At 39.8% G+C, this 20,661-nt stretch overlaps 1 protein-coding gene across 1 annotated transcript in view; it reads left to right on the plus strand.

Moving 5' to 3' along the window:
- Positions 1-12,628: 12,628 nt before the first annotated feature.
- The window catches only part of LOC104140172 (solute carrier organic anion transporter family member 4C1), a 34,929-nt gene continuing 26,896 nt past the window's right edge, over positions 12,629-20,661 (plus strand). Inside the window, exons 1-2 of the mRNA XM_068925893.1 lie at positions 12,629-12,972; positions 18,417-18,680. Coding sequence (XP_068781994.1) covers positions 12,747-12,972; positions 18,417-18,680 — 490 coding nt within the window. The 5' untranslated portion in view covers positions 12,629-12,746. The remainder of the gene's footprint in view (positions 12,973-18,416; positions 18,681-20,661) is intronic.

Genomic DNA, 20,661 nt, shown 5'->3' on the forward strand with positions numbered 1-20,661 from the left:
AGGCCTTAAAAAGCTAGGAACTAAATTTAAATAGTAGATAGCTGAAAGATATTTTATGCCTGGAACTCCTTTCTCCTTTTTGTAAGAACTTTTCATAAGATAAACTTGTATTTTCAATTTTGTTATTCAAAACAAGGTGGGAAAAAGAGAACTACAGATTATAAAGCTTTTTACAAACTAGTGGCTAATCAAGTGCTAGCTTGCAAACTGATGGAAACCAAAGCAGTAGCAGCAAGTTAGGAATCCAATGTACTAATGCTTGTGAGTATAAATCTAAACAGATAATACAGACATAAAACAATTCTCTCAAAATCTAGGTTGATGTCAGCCCACAGAATGTGGAGAGGATAATAAATCTTCCAAGAAGTATGTTTTTTCTTTTTCTCTTCTGGGCAGCCCTGCATATTTTGAGTACTTGCCCTGGGCTTCTAAGTATTGGGAAGGTCAGGTGAAATTCCAGTTAATGTTTGTGCACTTGAGACGTCATGGGGTCCCTGCCCTCTCTCACAATCGTTGTGTTTCTTTAGTTCTTTTACTTTATGAGAGTCCCATTTGTGTAGCAGCCCTCCTGTTTCAAATACCTAGACAGCTGTATTACTGAAACAGGAACTTAGAACATTCTCCAGCTGTTATCTATTTAGAACAATAGAAAAATTGGCTTTATGGAACAGTTAATACGATCTTGCTTTCTTGTTCTCACATAGTGAATTAATTCCTCAGTCACATCACCACATAGGTATTTTATGAATGTTAATGGATATTTTCCCTTTCTGTTTTGTGAAAAATACATTTCCTAAACAGGTTCACCTACATTTATGGAAGAATATTGCAAAATCATTAAGAGTTTGTACATTCTTGATGGTGAATGCACCCTGTGATGTTCCTACTTAAACAAGTGTTCCCATTAAAGTCAAGGAGATTATTAGAGTGGATGAAGTGCTTGAAATGGGTACAGTGAAAGAAGAAAAGGACTTGCTCAGTGATGTAAATGACGGGATATCCTAAAGCCTCAATAGTCCTAGGATTCCATTCCGATTATATTCTTACATAAGGCTTTTGAAATAAGTCCAGCCAGTGGGACACCTACTTTGGGCATATTTGAGAATCAGCATTTGTAATTCTACCCTAAAAACCTTCCTGAAAATTCCTTTTTCCTTCCATCTGGGCCATTTTAAGTTCTTTTTTTTTGTACTGACTCTTTTCAACCTGTATTTCAAAGGCACAGTTATATTAAAGTTATACTCTGGTTTTCATATTCTTTTGAATGCTCTCCCCAGAAATCGGTGCGTTAAACTATATGCACAGTTCTCCAGGGGAACACATCTATTTCAACTCAATTTGATTTCAGATTCTTTGCTTGTGAAAAGTTAGACAACTGTTCGGTGAAAAATGGCTGGTGTCACACTGGTTCCAAATGTTAGCTGGGGCACGTGTTAGCATAACTTTTTGTAATTGTGCCAGTTAATACTAGCTGCAAAATTGATGGGATTGTAGCAAGGATAAGTTAAGAAGGCGCAAGAAGATTTGCCAGCAAACTCCCCTTGTAATGCGTTGTCTTTGTAAAGCAGTTTGAGCTGTTACATTTAAACAAGCTCCGTTTTTTCTTTCCCTTTCTACTCAAGTTGTGACATCTATTTCTTGGATTACGTGCCAGCCTTTGTTTATTTAGAATCTTTTCCATGCTGTTTAATTCCCTCTCAAACTTTCTGTCAGATGAATGGCACTCCTCCAAAGAGAACATACTCTAAGTGGAATCAGTTTGTCACCTTCTCCTTGACTGAAATCTAGTAATCCGAAATATTCTTAAAGCCAGAGTGAATTTTGACAACTACTTAAAACTACTGCATCTGCATGGGTGTGAGTTACACACTTGGAACAACCGAAAGACTATCTAAGGTTCAACTAAGATAGCTAATAGCTTATAAATTGTGGTAAGAATAATAGGATGTAGAAATGGATACTACTAAAAATTTTTTCTCCCTCCCGCAACTGACTGACTGTCATTTCCAGCTATGTAGTGGTGAGAAACAGAACAAGAAAAGCACATGATAGTAACTAAATAAACAAAAGATGGGAGAGAGGAACATCTGGTGCTATTTAATGCACTGTACTGCAAGAAAAAGAGGAACATCTGGTGCTATTTAATGCACTATACTCCAAGAAAATTTGAGCAAATATTCACAATATGAGTTATTTCTCAATCAGATGTGTCAGGGCCCTGACTGTACCACCACGCTCTGCAATCTCTTTTCCCCAGTCCCTCTCTCCTAGGTGTTTGGCTGCCAGTGCTCAAGGCCAGCCCTGGCACAGTGCCACTGTGAGAAGGAGCTGTGTGAGTGGAAGCTGCGAGAAGCCTCATTGGGGGCTTCCCCTGCTTTCTCTGGAGCCACCACAAACTCCAGGCCTGGCAGGCATCCCTGGCAGCGGTCGCTGCTCCCTCTCTCCTCGCCAGGGCACTGGAGGCTGCGCTGGGGGGGGAGGCCTTGCCCTGCCACCTTGCTCTTACCTGCTGCTCCTGGCTCACATTTACTTGTGAAGGAGCAAATGCTGTTGCTCCCTGAGAAGATCAACCATGAATCTATGTCCACCATGCATAGGAGCCTAACACTGATGTTTCTATTCCATCCCTAAGCCTAGGCTGCTGCTCACTTTCTTGTCATCTGTAATGGCTTCTATTGTCTTTGCTATTCTTTTTCTTGTGTCGATCACGCAGCCAGATTAGAAAAGTCTGCCCGTTGTGTGTTTCCAAGACCAAACAGAAAATAGTAGGAATGTTGTCAGATTTTTGAGACTCTCAGAGTTATTCCTGAGGGCTTGTCTTTTCTTTGGATGAGGCACACCAAGGTATCTTAGGTGTCAGGGTCTGGAGGGCACCAAGGGCACCAACAGGCTTTGATGGCCCTGAACAGCCTCACCTGGGGCCTCCATCCACACCCCTGTCCGTAGGCTCAGGGGTTCTATTTAAGCTCAGCCCTGTGCCTCTGTTTCTCCCCTGAGCTACGCTGATGTCTGTGCCTGGCTATGGATGTTGTTGATCTGGACCCTGACTCATGCACTGGATTTCCATCCTGGATCTGCCTCATCATCTGGTGGTCTGGACTCTTGCTCAAACTTGAGTGTAATCCCTGGGCCTGCCCTGCTCACTTCACTCAGGGCTGGTGGGATGGGCCCTGGCTGATGAGGCCCCTGTCCTGCTGGCCATGGTATTGCTCTTGGCTCTCTGTCCTTTAGGGATCAGCCAGCCCTTGCTGCTCCCTTGCTTTAAGGCCAGAATTAGGCCATCTGGTCACTTAAACATTCAAACAACTGTTACCCCTTAGAGTCCTTTATAGCATCTTTGATTCCTTTAAGACTTCCTGCTATGTTGGACCTCCATGGTTCATGCTTTCTCAGGCCCCCTTGAGCTTTCCCAACATACTACTGCTGATGTCCCCACTCGGGCAATGCAGACTTTTTATGGGGGAATCTGAGTACACCAGAAACTGACTGCTAGCTCATCCCTCACTGTCTAATTCCTGCTTGTTGAAAGGTGCTGGCTAGAAGTAGGCAGGTTCATAGGTTGTCCTATTTTCCTGAACCTCCCCTTTATAGTATTCATTTTTTAAATCACATGGGAAGCCCCAAAGGTGAAAATACATAGTAGCCTTGTAGCCCAGTACATATGGCTGCCATTGTTTGTGACCAGCTACAGGCTTTGTATTAAGCTAATAACATGGGTCTCCAGATTTGTAGAGGCTTCTCTTGGCCTGCCTGGAGAGTTGTTTTTAACTTGTAAGATGAATTATCTAACCTACTTACTTTGCTTTAGCTTTGTGTAATTGTGTGGTGTAGCACCCATTGTTATACGTGATTTTGTAGCTAATACATGGTAATGACAAGAAGTTATTCTGTGTAGTGAACTACCTATGACCCTAGAATAAAATGCGGTGTGGAAGAGTAAAAGCATGAGATGATAGCAGAGACCCTGAAAATGCAGACACAGGATGATTCTGGAGGCCCCAGGGCTACAAACAACTCACCAGCGGTCAATTACCGGTTGTCAGAGGAATGAAACCTGGAGAGCTGAGTAAAACGAGTTTTCAGGGTGACAAAGAGACTGCAGAACAAGTATCCAACACAAGTAAAATGCATTATTCATAATAAATTCAGGTGTAATGTGGAATTACAGACCAATAAAGAAACAATAAGGTGTGGAGCATGTTAGGAAACATAATAGATGACTGCTAGTGGATTCTAAAGTGAAGAGGAAGAAACCATCAACATCAATACTGCGCTCCTCCTGGGAAAGGCCTTGGGATGCTAATGACTTGCTATACCTCTTCCCTCCTACCCTAAACTGAAGTAAACAGCCTTAGGACCAAGAGGGCCTGCGGAAGGGTGAGTGTAACATCAGAGAAAGGGGTAGATGCTAGAAGTTTGTGCACATGTCATTTTAACTATACATAAACAATTTAAACTATAAATGTTAATATCACTGTAATTGGACTAAGAATAATTCTTTGATCAGATTGTTAAAACTTTAATTAGCTTAATCAGAACTGCTTGGCTTTGCTTATACAGGGTGTTCCTTTTGCATGCAACAAGATTCTGATCTTAAATTACTGAGAATTCAAGCAACCTACTCTGTAATGTGGATGCAACAAATCGGTAACACTGTGAAGTACCTGGCTCAACCAGGCACTGTCTGACACCTGTCAGAATCTGCCCACCCGTTGCTGAAGGTGATATATCTCCTGCCATTTCTGATTGGTATGCTACATGCTCTCTTGCTGCATTTAGTGATTTACTGACGGCTGAAAATCTTTTCAATCCCATTTCGTCTTATTTCTCTTCTGTCACCCTAGTTTGATTGTGGAGGAGATTTAATCTTCTAGTTAATTCTGCCCTTCTGGAAGACCAAAATAATAATAATGCACAGTTCCTTTTCAGTCTTAATGATGAATGCAGGCCATTATTTCTGCAAGGCTTCTTTAACTTCACCTACTCAAATTTTTAATTACTTAGTGGATTATGTAAAAACACAAATGTAATTTAGTGAAAATGCATCATTTTGGCTTATTTCTTGTTTCTCAGAGCGTCAGTTTCCCTACAAGGGTTATTTTCAGCAAAATACATATGATCATGATATTCGAATTACCTGCCCCAAAACATAAATCCTTGTCTTCCACTACATTAAGAAGTTCAAACAAAATTCTAGTAAAAAGCTAAAATATAAATGAAACTATTAAAAACTGTTAGGTGCAATCCCGGAGTCAAACATTCAAAAATTGAAATGTGTTATTAAAGGTTGCCCATGAAACTTTCTCCTGAATAATTCCTATTGTGGTGATTTTTATATATTAACTAAAACGTAACTTAAATTATTGTGTTCTGGACTTCTAAAATGATCATTTTCTTCATAACTTCTCCTTAAAAATAAACTGTTAGGCTAAGAGCAGCATTTCTTTTCCAGTCAAATAAATCACTTAATCACTAAAAAATCTTCGCAAAAAATTCCTGTTGTGGCTTAATTAAGCATTTTGATAAGCACTAACATATGAATGATTTTTTTTTTCCTGACATCTATTTTAAACATACTGTGAATTAAATCTACTTCATCAACATGATATTCAAAGGGCTGTTGGACCAGGAAACTGTGTCAACTTTCAGCTGAAATATTTTAAACTTCAGGGTTTAAAATAAGTTTGTTTTCTTTTTTTTTCTTGTAATGACAGCATTCAACTTTTACAGGAGCTTTTTAATGTTGATATCAGTATTTTGCTGTTTTTCTAGATTAAGAGAAATATAAAAGCCCATCATCAACTGAAAAGTTTCATTTGTAGATCCTTGTATATCATGCCAACCTTTTAAAGCTTAATTGGTTAACAGATTATTATTTTACTAGACATATTCCAGGGATTTTAACAACCTCATAATTTTAACATACAACTTCTCTATTCTGTAATATACATATTAAGGCTTTCCAGCTTTTATATTTCACATACACAATTACCATGACTAAGCACACTAATAAGAAAAGCTGTACAAGAACCATTAATAATAACCTCCTTTTGGGTAGAAGGATAATAGTGAAGGAAGTCAGGCATAAGCAATTAAGCAGAAGCTTTATATATATTTAGAAGTTGGGAAGATTATTCAAAAACCCAGACAAGTTATGTGGCATCAGTAAAAACATGGTCCAGAGTTGTGTAATTTCCATGTGATTACAGCTGATGGTAAAAAATTACTCAAAAAACCTAAGACAGTTTAGAGAAGCATATGATATGTGAATGAAGTTTTAGTTGGAATCAGAAATAATGTATTTTAAGAAACTTACAAACAACAGAACAATAAATTTAGGCCTGGTAATTTTATCTGAATTTATTTTCCTTTAGCAATTAGCTATCTACATAGAAATATTTTGCTGAATCTGAGTATTGTTCTTATACTGTATGGCTATATCTTACAGAACTGCTACAGAAATTGTCATATAATCTTGATACCTTGAATTGTACGGCATGTCCTATCATTTTGATGTCTCCTAAAACACAGCTGACTTTCTAAAACTGGAAACATCATTTACTCAGAAATAGATTTGAGATTCCTGAGAAATTCAGTTATCTCTGCTGCCAACTTTTAAGACAGAAGATAGAAGACTTGAAGTGTTGCAACAGGACCGCCCAGATCCAACAACAATATGACTTAGTTACTTACTTTTGCAAAGTTTAACTACGCAAGCTGTACAGCTGTAGTTTTTGACTGGAATAATTTTTAAAGTCTTCTACAACATACTAGAAAGTATCTTTCTATACGTTTTTCTTCTAGGGACTTTTCTAAAGCTAAAATGAAGAGAGACTTGACGGAATCATTTTCTGGAAGCATATCATAGCAACGTTCTCTCTTAGTAAAGAGGCAACATTGATGGTAATTAAAACTGTAACGCAGAGAATTGTACCATCCTACCTAAAAAAAGACATGTTTTTCTGCTGCTGAAATCTTTTCTGTAATAAAGATCTGAGAATGATGCCAGTGAGGCCCATTGAACGCTGAGATAGTGTTCATTTTCACTTGAAATGTCAACACTATTGATGGATTAAAAGCAGTTGCTACCAAGGTAAGATGACTATTTTAAGAGAGGAAGTTGTGGATTTACCTGCTCCTGCTCTCTGTACGCAGAACTTTGTGACTTTACATCATGAATCATCTAAATCATTACTAACTGCCTGCCACTAGAGGTCATGAGGCTGATCAAATTTCATTTGTTCTTGTTCAAACTAGGAACCAGGCAGAAACAAAGGAGAAGAGACTGCACAGTTGTAGGAAACACTAAAACTAGTGTTTCTGAAAAGCAGATAATTCTCTGCTTACCTACCCATCACATTCCAAGACTAGAAAACAGTTGGTGGAACTCATGTGAATAACGACTATGGTAAGGGATTTTGTCACATTCACACTGCACGTGTTTATCGGTCAAAGAGAACATGAAGAAGCTCACAGAAAAAAAAGTAAGTTTTGGTTAGAAGTAAAAGATTACAACCTGGAGATAAACAGTAGATGCCCTGAGTTTTCACACTGAGGCACTTTCATAAGGAAGTCCAACAAATTTTGCTAGTGCTCTCACTAAATATGGTGTGGGAAAAAAAATGGGAATTCTTTTTCAGGATACCAATATAACTTATTTTATAATAAAAAAAAACTACGTAAACATACCTGTAAAGGTGGATGTTTATATTTAAATGTATATTGTTATAGGATATGCTGTTCTTCTTCAGAGATGAAAAGGGCACAGAAGAAAGAATAGAGGAGCCATTAATAATGTCTTAAGTATAATCATTCCAGAAAATTTCCCCTTTGCCATATATTCTAAGCAGGGAAAAGTTTGATAACGATTCTTTGGGCCAACACTGAAATCAGAATTAGATGTAGGGCAGATTAAGGCCTACATTACCTTAATGAATATAGCTATAAAACTCCAGACAAGCTGCCAGCTCTGCCAGCGTAACGCTCTGCTGGCAGCAGCACATGACTCTGCTGCGGTATGCAATGTGATTTAAAGATACCTTGAGCTGGTTCAGATCCCACAGCAGAAGAGTACACAGCTGCAGATTTTTGTTCACTTTGAAAAAGAATAAATGCATTTCAGAAGAAACAAAAAATGAATTATTTTTGCATAAATAACTAGAAAACTGTACACAGATGATCCAAATGCTGATTTGACATTGTTTCCACAACAAACACATCATCAGGGACTTAAATGGAATTAAGACTTCACTAAAAATATGAAACACTGGAGACAATCAAGAGAAAGGGTAACCGATGTATTAAATTCTTGGTGCTGCAAGCCAAGTGGGCAGGCTAATTTTTGCTCTATTATGACACAGCACGCTAACATATTCCAGCCTACATGTCCCTTCAAAACAGGGGAAATATATTTGGAAGAGGTGGTAATTGATTTTTAAATACTGTAAAACAGAAAAAAAAAAGTCATGAGCTGATTCTTCTATCAGAAGTATTAGTGACCCAGCCAGGGTTTCTGTTCACTGAGGGAAGGGTGGGGGGAAAAGCAAAGGAGAATTTTTCATTAAAAAAGGAAGCACTGTTTTTGACAATTTTCTTTCAGTGAATTCCAACCTAGACTAAATACTGAAAGTGATGTGGAGAGAGCTACCATAGCAGAGATTAGATTATCGACAGAGGAGAAGAAAATTATTTAGAATGCCAAAGTACCAGAGATAAAGTTGTGGAAGAATTTGACATCTCAAACACTCAGCGAACACTGAAAAGCTGTCTGGAAAGTGTCTTGTAAGAATTCAGCGTAATCTAGTCTGTATCTTATTTTTATAGCCGGTAGAGGCAATGGGAATATTGAATTGACAAAATACAGTGTCATGTTTCTGGGAGCTAATCTTTACACGAGGTGAGAGTGGGTCTGTGCAGCACTTGGTTTTTAAGTGGGAGAGGGATGTTACAGTGTATGCTCAGTCAGCCTGGTAATTTTTTTTGACAGATGAGTTTTCACCTCCTCCCCTTAACTCCCAAATTCTTCATAATAAAGGCTAACACAATATAGCTTTATTTTTTTTTTTAATAATTTCTCTACCTGTCCTCATTCTTGATTGCACCCTTTTACTGACAGTTTACCTTATCTACCAACCATTGACACGCTTTCTTATTTTGAGATGCTTCAGTTTGGGTTTTTTTTTTTTTTGAAAGTGAATAAATCTTTTAAATATGCATTTTTTGCCTTATCTGATGTAACATGTGACTATTTTCCCAATTCTGGGAACGTCAGCTCTCACACTTTTTAAAATACGCTCTTTTTTTTTTTAAACAATTCCATGAATCATATCTAGCAATACTATGGTGTGTTTGTTTGATATACACCATGAAACCATGTAACAGAAGAATTCCTAGGACTCTCTGAGACTGCAGAAACCAAAAATTTATTAAATATAAGTCCTTGAAGTAAGAAGGGAGATTTTACAGATTATAATCCTTCTATAAATTTAGCAAATTCCTCCTTTAAAGTACTTGTTTGCAACTCTTCAAGGTATTCTAGTATTATTTTTACAATATTCTTCCAAGTTAACCATCACTTTTCTCCTAGCATGTCAGTACTGTTCCATTTGCATCTCAAAGGAACTTTGGATCAGAAAAAGACCTCATAGAGGAATAAGTCCGGTCTCATTATTCTAGTCATAAATTGACCAAGCTCCATCTGAAGAGTTCTAGACCATTAGAAAGTTGTTCCAAAACTCCATTCCTTTGAAGACTAAAAGCCTTCTGACTTCTAGGAAAAAATTAAATGTGATCAGTCTGCTCATTTATGCTAAAATTTTCTGTTGCCTTGGTCCTCCTTTTCCTTATGGTAGTTTATAATTTCATGAAGAACAACTATATTCCTTTCAGCCTTCACTTTGCTAGGCTAAGCAAACTGTTTTTTATTTTTTTAATTTCTTATTGGAAAATAAACTTTTCTAGTAATCTTTCGGCACTTTTTCTTATTTAAAAGTGATTTCTGGCAAGTTGAAGATCCAAGCAGATAACCCGTTGCAGAGCAGCTTTGCTGAGTCTCCATTAGCTGGAATGGCAATATACACATACACACACTGTGGCAGCCCATCTGCCTTTTCCAGTAGTGACCTCTCTCTAGTGCAACAGATTATTCACTTTACAATCCATTACCATGACAGCATTTTTATTTCCATACTCTAGATACCTTCCTAGAAAACAGATGTCTGTTGCCCTTTTCAGTTGGGTTATGTATTTAGTCCTGAATGTCAGGAATTAAAACTCCTTCAATAGTTTTAAAAAATGCCTTATATTAAAGTAGTTTATTTAAATTGGTTAGATCTACTGAATTTCTCTAGAATTGCTTGCTGAGGAACAACAGGATTACTCAGACAATATAACGAGTGCGGAAATCCATCCTGTTTTATTTCCTTCTCTGTGTCTTCGTAGCCCCTCTATCTTTCTCTTAAAATCTGTTTTAAAGCCCTCCGCTCCACTAGCACAGCCTAAATGCCTCTGGGGAGTTATTTCTATTTAGTCCTCTGGATCATTCAGGCTAGGCCTAGTCCAGACTCCACAGTATTACCCAAATTTCTTATAAATGTTGTTGACATAGCTGAACACGCTTTTTTTTTTTTTATATATATAGCAAGCTCCACTCATTTCTCTTTTTCCCTTCCCTTCTAGCATCTTCCTGCAAGGATAAAATGAAAACCATCAGCTGGGAGGGGGACAACCAGATAAAGACTACAAGAAGCCCAACGTTCTTAAACGGACTAGTCCCTCTTTATAACGCTCCTAACTTTGACCTGACAGATCAGATGAGGATTTTATTATTCATTATTTCACTCAATTTAATGTCTTTTTTTTCTCACTGCTTCAGCACGAAGTCGCTCCAGTGAAGATCAGAATATTATTGCAAATGACGTTTTTCTTAATTTTTTTTCTTCCCTCTAATTAAGATACAGGGAAAAAAAAAAAAAAAAAAGGTCGAACCAGGCAAAAGGAGATCACACTAATATGTTACTGCTGAAATAGATTAATGTGCCAGCTGGTTTAGGCACATCCAGCGACCTCGGAGGAGGCGATCAGCATGGATATACGCATATACATATATAGAGAGAGTGAGACAATGAGTTCACTGCAAGTTGAGGAAATAACGGTCCAGCCTATCGCCTGAAACGGCAGTAAACTGATCTGGGGGTCTGGGGCGGTGAGCAGAGGTATATTTTGCTGGGGAGCAGCAGCTCTGCGGGTGGGGGAAGAGGGGCGCTGGCGGCGGGAGGGCGGGGTGGCCCCAACGGCCATGGAACCCCGCGGCCCCAGCGTTCCGCCCCGCCCCGCCCGCCCTCACCTCCCTCACCTCCCTCAAGCAGCCGCAGCAGCCGCAGCAGCCGCAGCAGGAGCAGCAGGGTCTGCTTTGGCACCCCTCTGTACAATCCGTTTATTTCTCCTTTCGCGGAGGGTTTTTGGTCATCTCTTAGGGGCTGTGGTTGGGTTTTTTCTCCTACTTTTTCAGCCGTGTGAAACGGCCATGCAGTTTCTGTGCTGCTAGTGAACACCTGGAAATCTTGGCCTCGCTGTGACACCAACGAAGCCATCGTGGTCGGGAATTCAGAAGGATGCACTGGCTTTGGTAGTAAAACTTAACCAAAGTCATTACTGACACCTGCTGTTTCAGTTTTATTTCACTTGTGTAAAATGTTTTGGGCTTTGGAAAGGGGAAGCACTCTCCTGGACAAATTTGTGCTGCGCTAAGATTTAACACTAGTGGTGCTGATTAATCGATCCCTGAACTCCTTCCCTGTTGATCTTGAGTAGACTGGCAAAGTGAAAACAAACTTGGTACTTCCTTGTACACTTGACAAACTTGCAGGGCTGATGCCTGCCAGAGAATAACTCTTTCAACAACTGGACTCTCCCGAGGGTGGAAACTTTCTGTAGTACAGCCGAGGCATAGTATTTCCTAGGGGATGACGTTTGCAAATGTCTGGGTTTGTTTGGTCAGAGACGGGTTTCCACACCCAAGGGGGTCTTGTGCCAAAGCACTTGCCTCATGTGGGGAACTCCAGTATCTGGGGCAACGTCCATTTCACTTTTTCCAAGAGTTACAGAGACTATTTTGAAACGTTTGGTTTCAGGGGGGAACTGTTCACGTGGACCTTCTTCAGGCACTTGTTCCTTTTTCCAGAGGTAGTTTTGTTAGCTAAAATTGTTGTGCCTTTTTTGCTGCTCCGGCTGGCTGGCGGTTGGCCGCGTCTCCCTGACCACCTTCGGCGGCTGTAGCTCTCCATCAGCCACCAGGCTGGAAGCGCAGCCTCGCCGGCCCGGAGCCTGCTGTTCCTCTGCCCCTCGACGCCGCTTACACCACCGACACGCTTCCCGAAGTCACGAACTGACTGAAGCGTAAAGAAGAACTTCATCCTGACACGTGAACTTGAAGCAAAACCCCAGCCCACCCCACGCCAACCGCCCTCCGACCGTGACCCACGCTGCGCCCTGCCTGCCGTTACGGACCCCCCTCCCCGCCCCGCCTTAGGCAGCGCCCGCGGCCGGCACCCGCGGCGCAGGGGCGGACGGCAGGGGGCGGCCTCGGGGCGCCCGCCGCCGCCGCCGGGGGCGGGGAGGAGGAGGAGGAGGAGGGGAGAGGTGCCGCCACCTGCGCCCGTTGGGGCTGCCCCGCCCGGTCGGTATTTAGAGGAGCGCTACGCTCGGCGCTGTTTCTAGCCGGTGCTGGGCAGTGGCCTCGTGGCGCCATGAAGGGTGGCGGCATCGAGAACCCGGTGTTTGAGCCCCCCAGCCCGGACCTCGGCCGCCAGCGCGGGGTGAGCCCGGCCGGTGCCGTCGCCGCTCCGCCATCACCGCCGCCGGGGGCCGAGGAGGGGCCCTGCGGGTGGGGCCGCTGCGCCCCTAAGGCTCTGCAGCTCTGCAACAACCCCGAGGGCTACCTGGCTGCCTACAGCCTCCTGGCTATCTTCCAAGGTAAGCCCGTCCCGCGGCCGGGGAGCTGCCGCCAGGGCAAGGCTTCCCCCCCGTCCCGGGGCTGGGGGGCAGGCTGCGGGGGGGGTCCGGCCGGGCCCGGGCTGGGCAAGGCCGGGGGCGGGAGGAGCAGGTCTGAGCAGGGCAGGTGAGGCGGGAGCCTGCAAGCTGGCGGGTGCTGTTGCTGCCAAGTGACAGCGGCTTCACCAGGGGAGGCAAAAAACTTGGGTGCCTTAGATGAGGGAGCTGTTGACGGAGTGTAAGTCTCTGCGGAGTCCTTGTTCATTCTCTTCCCTTTATTGTTTCCTGCCTCTTCGAACTCTGGTTATGTCCATGGAGCCATCAGCCCTGTGTGTTTCATACCCGTGTCTACGCTGCTTCCCGGTCACTCACGGTGCCATAATGTTCTGCATATGTTTCATAGCTTGAAACATACAAACTGAGGAATAAAATGTGTATGATATAAACTCAGAATACATGTTAGATTCTCCAGTCTTGTCTCTGTTATCTGCATTCCAAGTTTAGAAAAAATACCTTGGCATGGTCAGGTGAGACTTAGGGAAATGAAGCTGGCTTTTAAAAATTTCTGGTTTTGTTCTATGGATCCTGGTGGAACCATCTTTCTACTACTTAACCAACGGCAGCACTGTCTGCTGAGTTCTTACTAAGCAGTAAGTTAAAGCAGAAACTGGGAGGAACATGTAAGCTTAGTTTGCTCTTAACTTCTGCTGTTTGGCTTCAGATATTCTTATTTTTGTCTCCTGTAACTAGATTTGTTATGGCCTTGGTTAGCCATAGGTTTAGAAAATAATAATAATGGGGGAAGGGAAAGGATGTATTAATGTATTAAGTGTATGAACTTGAGGTTTTTAAAGCTTACTTTAGATTTTTCTGCTTTGGACAGAGCTAATTGATTAGTATTCAGAGCCCTTCAACTTTATTAGACTAGCTAGAAAAGAAAGCTGTGTTTCCTGAGAAGTGGTCAGGCTTTGAAGCTCATCCTTGTTCCACATAAAGAAGGAATGAGACTGCTGTGGAGAGGGGGGAGAATACAGAAAAATATTCTCTACTAAAATAAAAAGTAGCCTATATCTAAGACATGGGACCTGGGTGGCTGAGTTCCTGCCTGCCACCAGATTGAGATAATTAGGGTGTTCTTAAGAGAACTGAGTTGGAAGTCTTTAAAACCCAGAAGGATCTGATTACTTATGTTGCTTAGAAAATCCTTAAAAGAATCGATGTTTCTTAATGTGTGTTTGCTCAAACTCTTGAGTTCAAGCTGTTAAAAATCTGAGCCTTTGTTAGAACATGTGTTTTGGGTTTAAAAAAAAAGCTTCTGTGACAGTGTCTATACGGTTTTTGGGTGGAAGCTGTTCTTCCTTCCTTGTGTCTGAAAGGTCACACTATAGCTGGTAAGACCAGGAGGTGACTGCTGTTGCAGTTACCTTGCAGTAGCTCAATTTTATTTTCTCTAACATAGCAAGAAAAGGAGAGGTGGAAGAATTTCATACATAACTGACCTCAATGGCAACTGAGTTCTAGACGACTTTAAAATCATGCATGTATGTTCCCTAGCTTAGGAACAGGGATAGGAAACTGAATATCCTGAGTTTGAAAGTGAAGGGTCTTAGATTATGTTACACTAGACAGATTCTTTGGTATTTCCAGCACTTCTGAACTTGCTGTAGCAATATTTATTAATATCCAGTTTGTGCTGATTGTCTGGTTGAATAATGATTTTAATACCGCTTAATTTCTCTTAGTGGTACTAGGGACAGGTTCCCAATCATAAAAATATTTTTGTATCATAAGGATCTTTGTCCTTATAGGATGCTATGGGTGTAGCTCATTATTATGTAGCTAGTCCAGGTCTTGGTTCTGTTGCCTAAGCATAGATGTATGCCAGACTTGAGGTCTGTGTAGCTAACCTAACTCAGAGTCAAGATAACTTCAAAATCGTAGTAGTTTTGTGTGTGGGTAGGTTATCAACTGCTGTACTCTAGTTTTGGGTTCAAGTATTTCATTTACCCTCCATGTCACAGAAACCATCACTGAGGAGGATAAAATATGCCTGTGTGATTTTTTTTTTCAGAGTGCTATTGTACCTCTGAAAGTACATTTCTGGCACTGAAGAACCATAAAATTAATTCTTAACATGGATTAATGTCTGAATGTTGGCATACACATGCTAGACACTTTAAATACTGAATGAGTACAATAGGTGGGTATCTCCAGTGAGCTGGTACATATATATTTATATAAATTATGTATATAAACATATATATAATTGCCTAACTAAAGGAATGCATTCATTAGGTTACTGTCCAACTGCCCTGTGAAAGAGCCTATTGCTGTCATTAGCAGCTGATTTCCCTGTATTTCCACTTTTCAGAAGGGTCGAAGTGAAACTTAACTCTTCATTTTTGTCTCTTTCAAGAACAGGTGAAACCTGTATTTCTAGAATAGAAAACACTTCTGTGTGGAAGAACATGATTACATGACTAATACCTGATTCTGTATGGCACTTGAGTTGCACAAATGTATGATTGCCTCTTGTAATGCAGTAATTGGATATGCTGCAGTTCCTAGCTATAGATGCAAAGAAGGTAAAAGTTATCTAATATTTTGAATGTAAGAAGGGCTGTTTATTCCTCATGTCAGTAATATTTCTATTAAATAAAACAACAAAACCAGTTTTTGAGATAACTTATCAGGTTGTTTTGGCAATATATTTGCAAATGAATTGAGGAATGCTGAAGAAAGTATTCTAGCTGAAAACTTTGGGTGACACTAATGTTTTATAACCAGATTAGACTGGTTACCAGAAGGGTTCTTTATTGGTTGTTTTCCAGCTGGATGTCTGCAAACTACTGCTTGAGCTTTTTTAAAAAAGCTCAAAACCTGTTATGTTAAATGAAGAAAAAACTTCATGCTCTTTAATGAAAGAGAGAAAATGAAGTTTAATCTGGATTTTTTTGGCTTTCTAACATATGTGGCAGGACACTTATGTGTTGGATGAGAATAGCTGAAATGTGATTTCTGTACTAATATTTAAGTACTGAGATGTCCTTGTAGAATTTTGTTTTTCAGATGATATAGCGCTAAGATCAACCAGGTTCCATCTTTCTTGAAGAAACTTTAGTGACTGTTTACAAGATGATGCTGCTGGAGAAATTGTCCTGCCACTCATCATGTTTAAATTTTTACAAATGCAATTTAATTATCTGATCAAATTGAATTGCAGAGTTTTATGGCTTTTAGGATGTATATTAAAGGTGACAAAAAACTGCAGGCAAAAGACAATGTCTTATAATTCTGTAATAAACCTGCTGAGAAGCTCACCTACTTCATACAAATGTTCAGAGACCTTAGCAATGTTTGAAGTGTTGTGCAAATGGAAAATCTTGTTTGTTCATTCCTTCTTGCCAGTATTGTTCTTTGTGGTTACTGCTCCTTTATACCTTTGGCAGCTTTTTTAAATTTCAAATGGTGGCAATGGAAACATCTGAATGCTTTTTTTAGTCCCATATGAACTTAAATGTGGTGGTCAGACTAACAGATGGGTGAAATTGTCATCCTGAATAAAAAGGGTATGGTAGGGATTTTGGGGAATGAGCACAGCAGGAGCTGCTTCCTTCTAGAAAGCTGAAGTGTTTACTCATGGTGGGGATTCTTCTGATAAGAAAACTGGTCAATCACAGATTTGGAGCAATATTTCTATTTTGTAGTGTGCTCTAAGCAGATGTATTGAAGTTCAGCCTTGTGTAGTTTCACTTTTGCAGAGGGCAAGTCTGGTTGAAAACTAACTTTAATCCTTTGCTATCTCTGGTATCCTTCTGTGCTGTCTTTCTTGGAATAACCGTATAGAATGCCATCTGTGAATTTTAGAGATGGAAAGGCTAACTGAAGGGCCTGTGTCATGAGAGAGACTGGGTGATTTTCCCCATATGGCCTTGTATACAGGTGTCCACCTACAAATCTGTACTTGATGCGTCTTTCCTACAGGATGAATGTGTGACAGTCTTAATTATACCTGATAAGTAAGAAAAATGTTTCCTGAAGGAAGCAAGTTTATGATCACAGACTTCATGAGTAGTTGAACTGATGGAGGTGAATTACTAAACATGAAAACAAGGGAAGAATAAGTCGTCTTAAAATATTCCTGTAATAATAGTACAATAGTATTGAGTAACTAAAATTATTTTTAAAGGGATCACTTTCTTATATGAAATGTATAGCTTCATTTCAAAATTTGACACCCTCCTTGGGTGTCTTGCTACTGAATTCAGAGTTGCATAGATATTAGTTTTCTCAATTTTATTTCTTCACTGCTAAAAGATGGATGGAAAAATGTGAATTCTTAAAATACCATGAGACAATCCTAATTAGCATCAGTGCTATTCGTGCGTCAGTCATGAGGTTCCAGAACTCTTACTTATGACTGTGACTTCAAGACTCTAACTCTCTTCCATAGCTTACTATGACTATAATGAGGTTCTCTAAGAATGTTATAAGGTATGGCTATTCATCTCACTTTAACAGTCCCAAAATAGGATTCTGTTACAAGTAAAATTATGAGGATTTAGCTACTTGGTGTCCCACATTCAAGCAGAAAACACAACAGGAATATCCAGCCATTCTGTGAAAATGGCCAGTGTGAGTAAGTATACACTGGAGACTGTAGCTGGCTGACACCTGCTTTGAGTTCTGTTTTTTGATGTTCATTTCTGACTCTGCTTAAGTAGAGCAGCTTGTATGGGCCTTTTTTTCCCACGTCTTGCCTGATACACTTGCATCAGAGGATTTTAAAGTTCATTGTGAACTTTTGCCAGTTAATCACCTCAGCTACTCTGATAAATGATTGAAAAGTATTTTTAAATAACTTTTCACTTTTTGCTGTTACAGGGATCTGTGCCTATTAAAGCCTTTTTTATTGTCCCTTCTTGACAGGCATTATTAAAAAGGGAGGTGGGAAGGATGGCATTTTTTAACAATATCTATTTGAAAGCCATGTCTTGTTAAGTAACTTGCTTTAGTTTAGCTTGCTTTCTCATGTTTACTGTAGTAGTCTTGACTAATTTCCTGTTGACTTATGTAGTAACTTATGACACTGTAATGCACTGTTACAAATGTCTCTGCTTCAGACTGAATCTGGAACCTTAATAATTCAGTAACAGTTTGGGGCATGGCATTTTGCTAGCTTAATACTTGATAAGTGTTTAGTGTCTGCAGGGGAGAACAGATTTGACTAGGTCCTTTGCAGTGTTGCTGTTCTAAGTCAGCACTGTATCAATCTACTGTATACCTGGATTTTAAAGCTAATAAATACCTTTACATGTATCACTTTAAGTATATTTATTTTAACCCTTCCATCACACAATGGTAAGTTACTTTTGCATCTTTATCAAATTAAGTACCTTGCTTGACTATTTTTTTTTCTCTTATAGGTATTGTGGTAAACGGCCTGGTTAACATCAGTATTTCTACAATTGAGAAGCGTTATGAGTTGAACAGTTCCCTCACTGGCTTGATCTCTGCAAGCTATGACATTGCTTTCTGTATATTGTCACTGTTCGTATCTTTCTTTGGCGAAAGAGGGCACAAGCCACGGTGGCTTGCTTTTTCAGCATTTATGCTAGGATTGGGCTCACTTATATTTTCCTTACCACACTTCAGTAGTGGAAAATATCAGTATGGATCTAAACTTGAAGGTAAGGTTATTTTTGTTTTGAAAATGATAAAAATATCTTTGTAGCTAGTTGGTGCAACTCTGTTAATTTGGTACAACATAGTTAATATTTTTCAGTTTTTAAAATGGGATAGTATCTCTAAAACTGAAATCAGATGATTCTGTGAAATCTAAGTTCAAGAGAGGACTCTCTGCATGCTGAATTTTTTTTCCAGAAAAGATCTCAGTGTTGATATCAGCTCTTGTTCATGAGAAATATTTAAGTAAAATGCCTTTTGGCTTGTGTTGATGAATGCAATCAAAGTTCACTTTGAATGAAAAATGGTCTGGTGTTTCCTTGTGAATAAGAATGCAAGTGAGGTCAATGATGTAGAATAAGTGTTCAAGAAAAGTTGCTGGAACTACTGTGGCTTTTTGTTGAAAGGCTGTGTTGCATACTGTAGGTCTCCTGGGTTTGGGACTATTGTCTACTTTAAAGGCATGTTGAGTAATTATCTAACAAGTTTCAGTAAGTTCCTCTAAATTGTTGATTAGTTCAAAGAAACCCACAAGTTTTAAAGAGGAAACAAAAATAATTTACCTCTCTGTCCTCATAAAACAAAGCTTTGCTAAGTGGAACGTGCTTGATGTTGAATACTTGCATCTATTTAGTGGCACACCTCTAACTAATAAGTACACATCCACATATCTTAGAAGTAGAGTGGCTTAATCTTTCAGGATCATGTTAATTGTTGTTGCAATGCTTAAGCAGGTTTATGCCCTCAGTGACTAATCATATTAGAGTGCTCACTAAAAAAACAATCAACAAACAATTAAGCAATCTGAAAGGTTCTAGTTGTTGATGACTTAAATAGTTTTATTTCAAGTACTAATCACATCATATACTTCCATGTGCTGTCCACACAGGGACCATTAGTTAAATAAGCTATAGATCTTCATTTATTGGATGAGGAGCAGAGGCAGAAGTTAATTGAACTTTTAACTGAAGGAGGCCAGAAGAAAAGATCTTCATTGTTTGGAGGCTCTGAGCAGATGCTTCCTTGTTAACCCACAGCAGAGAAGCAGAAGCTTACTTGCTCCTGGCTGTATTACAGTCCCATTACTCTACAATACCAGTTTCAGTATGATGATTCCTGCACCCAACACAGTGAAAATTCTTACATCTTTGGTCTGTAGGTAAAGTCTACACAAAGCCATTCAATCAACAGAACTGATATTCTAATTGGCATGTCGTGTTCTTCCTGTATGGGATTTCTTGCTAGTTGTCTGATCCTCACTTCACAGAAGCAGTGGAAAGAGTTGAGTTTAATAAGCAGCTAGTTACACCCAAAGCTCATTGAAAGTATTTATAATAATTTTGGAGAATTCTAATGTCTCTTTTCCTGGTAAGAGTATGGTTTTGACAGACATCAGGTTACTTGCATTAATGTGCTCATTCATGTGCCCACATATGTAATCAGCGTGTTTTATGGATCTTTGTTATGGTAGCAAAAGGAGATTTCTTCTAATTGGATTATAATACATTTCTACCACAACAACCTGTAGTCAGATTTATGCTGTTCTACATGAACAAGAAAAATAAACAATATATTCCTGGCACAACCAGGTAGGTGGTGCATGAGGTCATATTCTACTCTTTTGAATACCTAGGAAAGGTGCAGGAAAGGTAGTTGTAGAGCTTTCAACTGAAATTTAAACTTTAAGCAGATTGTTTTGGGGAAGGGGTAGGTACATAAACTGTATCTGACTCTAAATGTGATAACATCTCAGCTGACCATAAAGTGTTTGAGTAGAGTTACCAGTCTGGAAGGGAAGCTGAACTGAGTCTAGAGAAAGATCTGATCTGTTTGTTCTGTTTGTATGGAAGCAAGGTGCTGACAGTGTGAGGTTGTTTGGAGGGAGACACGACTACTGCAACTGATATCAAGCAAAACTGATGTTGGGGGGAAGATCTCAAAGAAACTGTTCCCTTTTTATCAATACTTACAGCTTCTAACAGCAGA

Source organism: Struthio camelus, chromosome W, assembly GCF_040807025.1.
Source record: "Struthio camelus isolate bStrCam1 chromosome W, bStrCam1.hap1, whole genome shotgun sequence".
In the NCBI taxonomy this organism is placed as follows: Eukaryota; Metazoa; Chordata; class Aves; order Struthioniformes; family Struthionidae; genus Struthio; species Struthio camelus.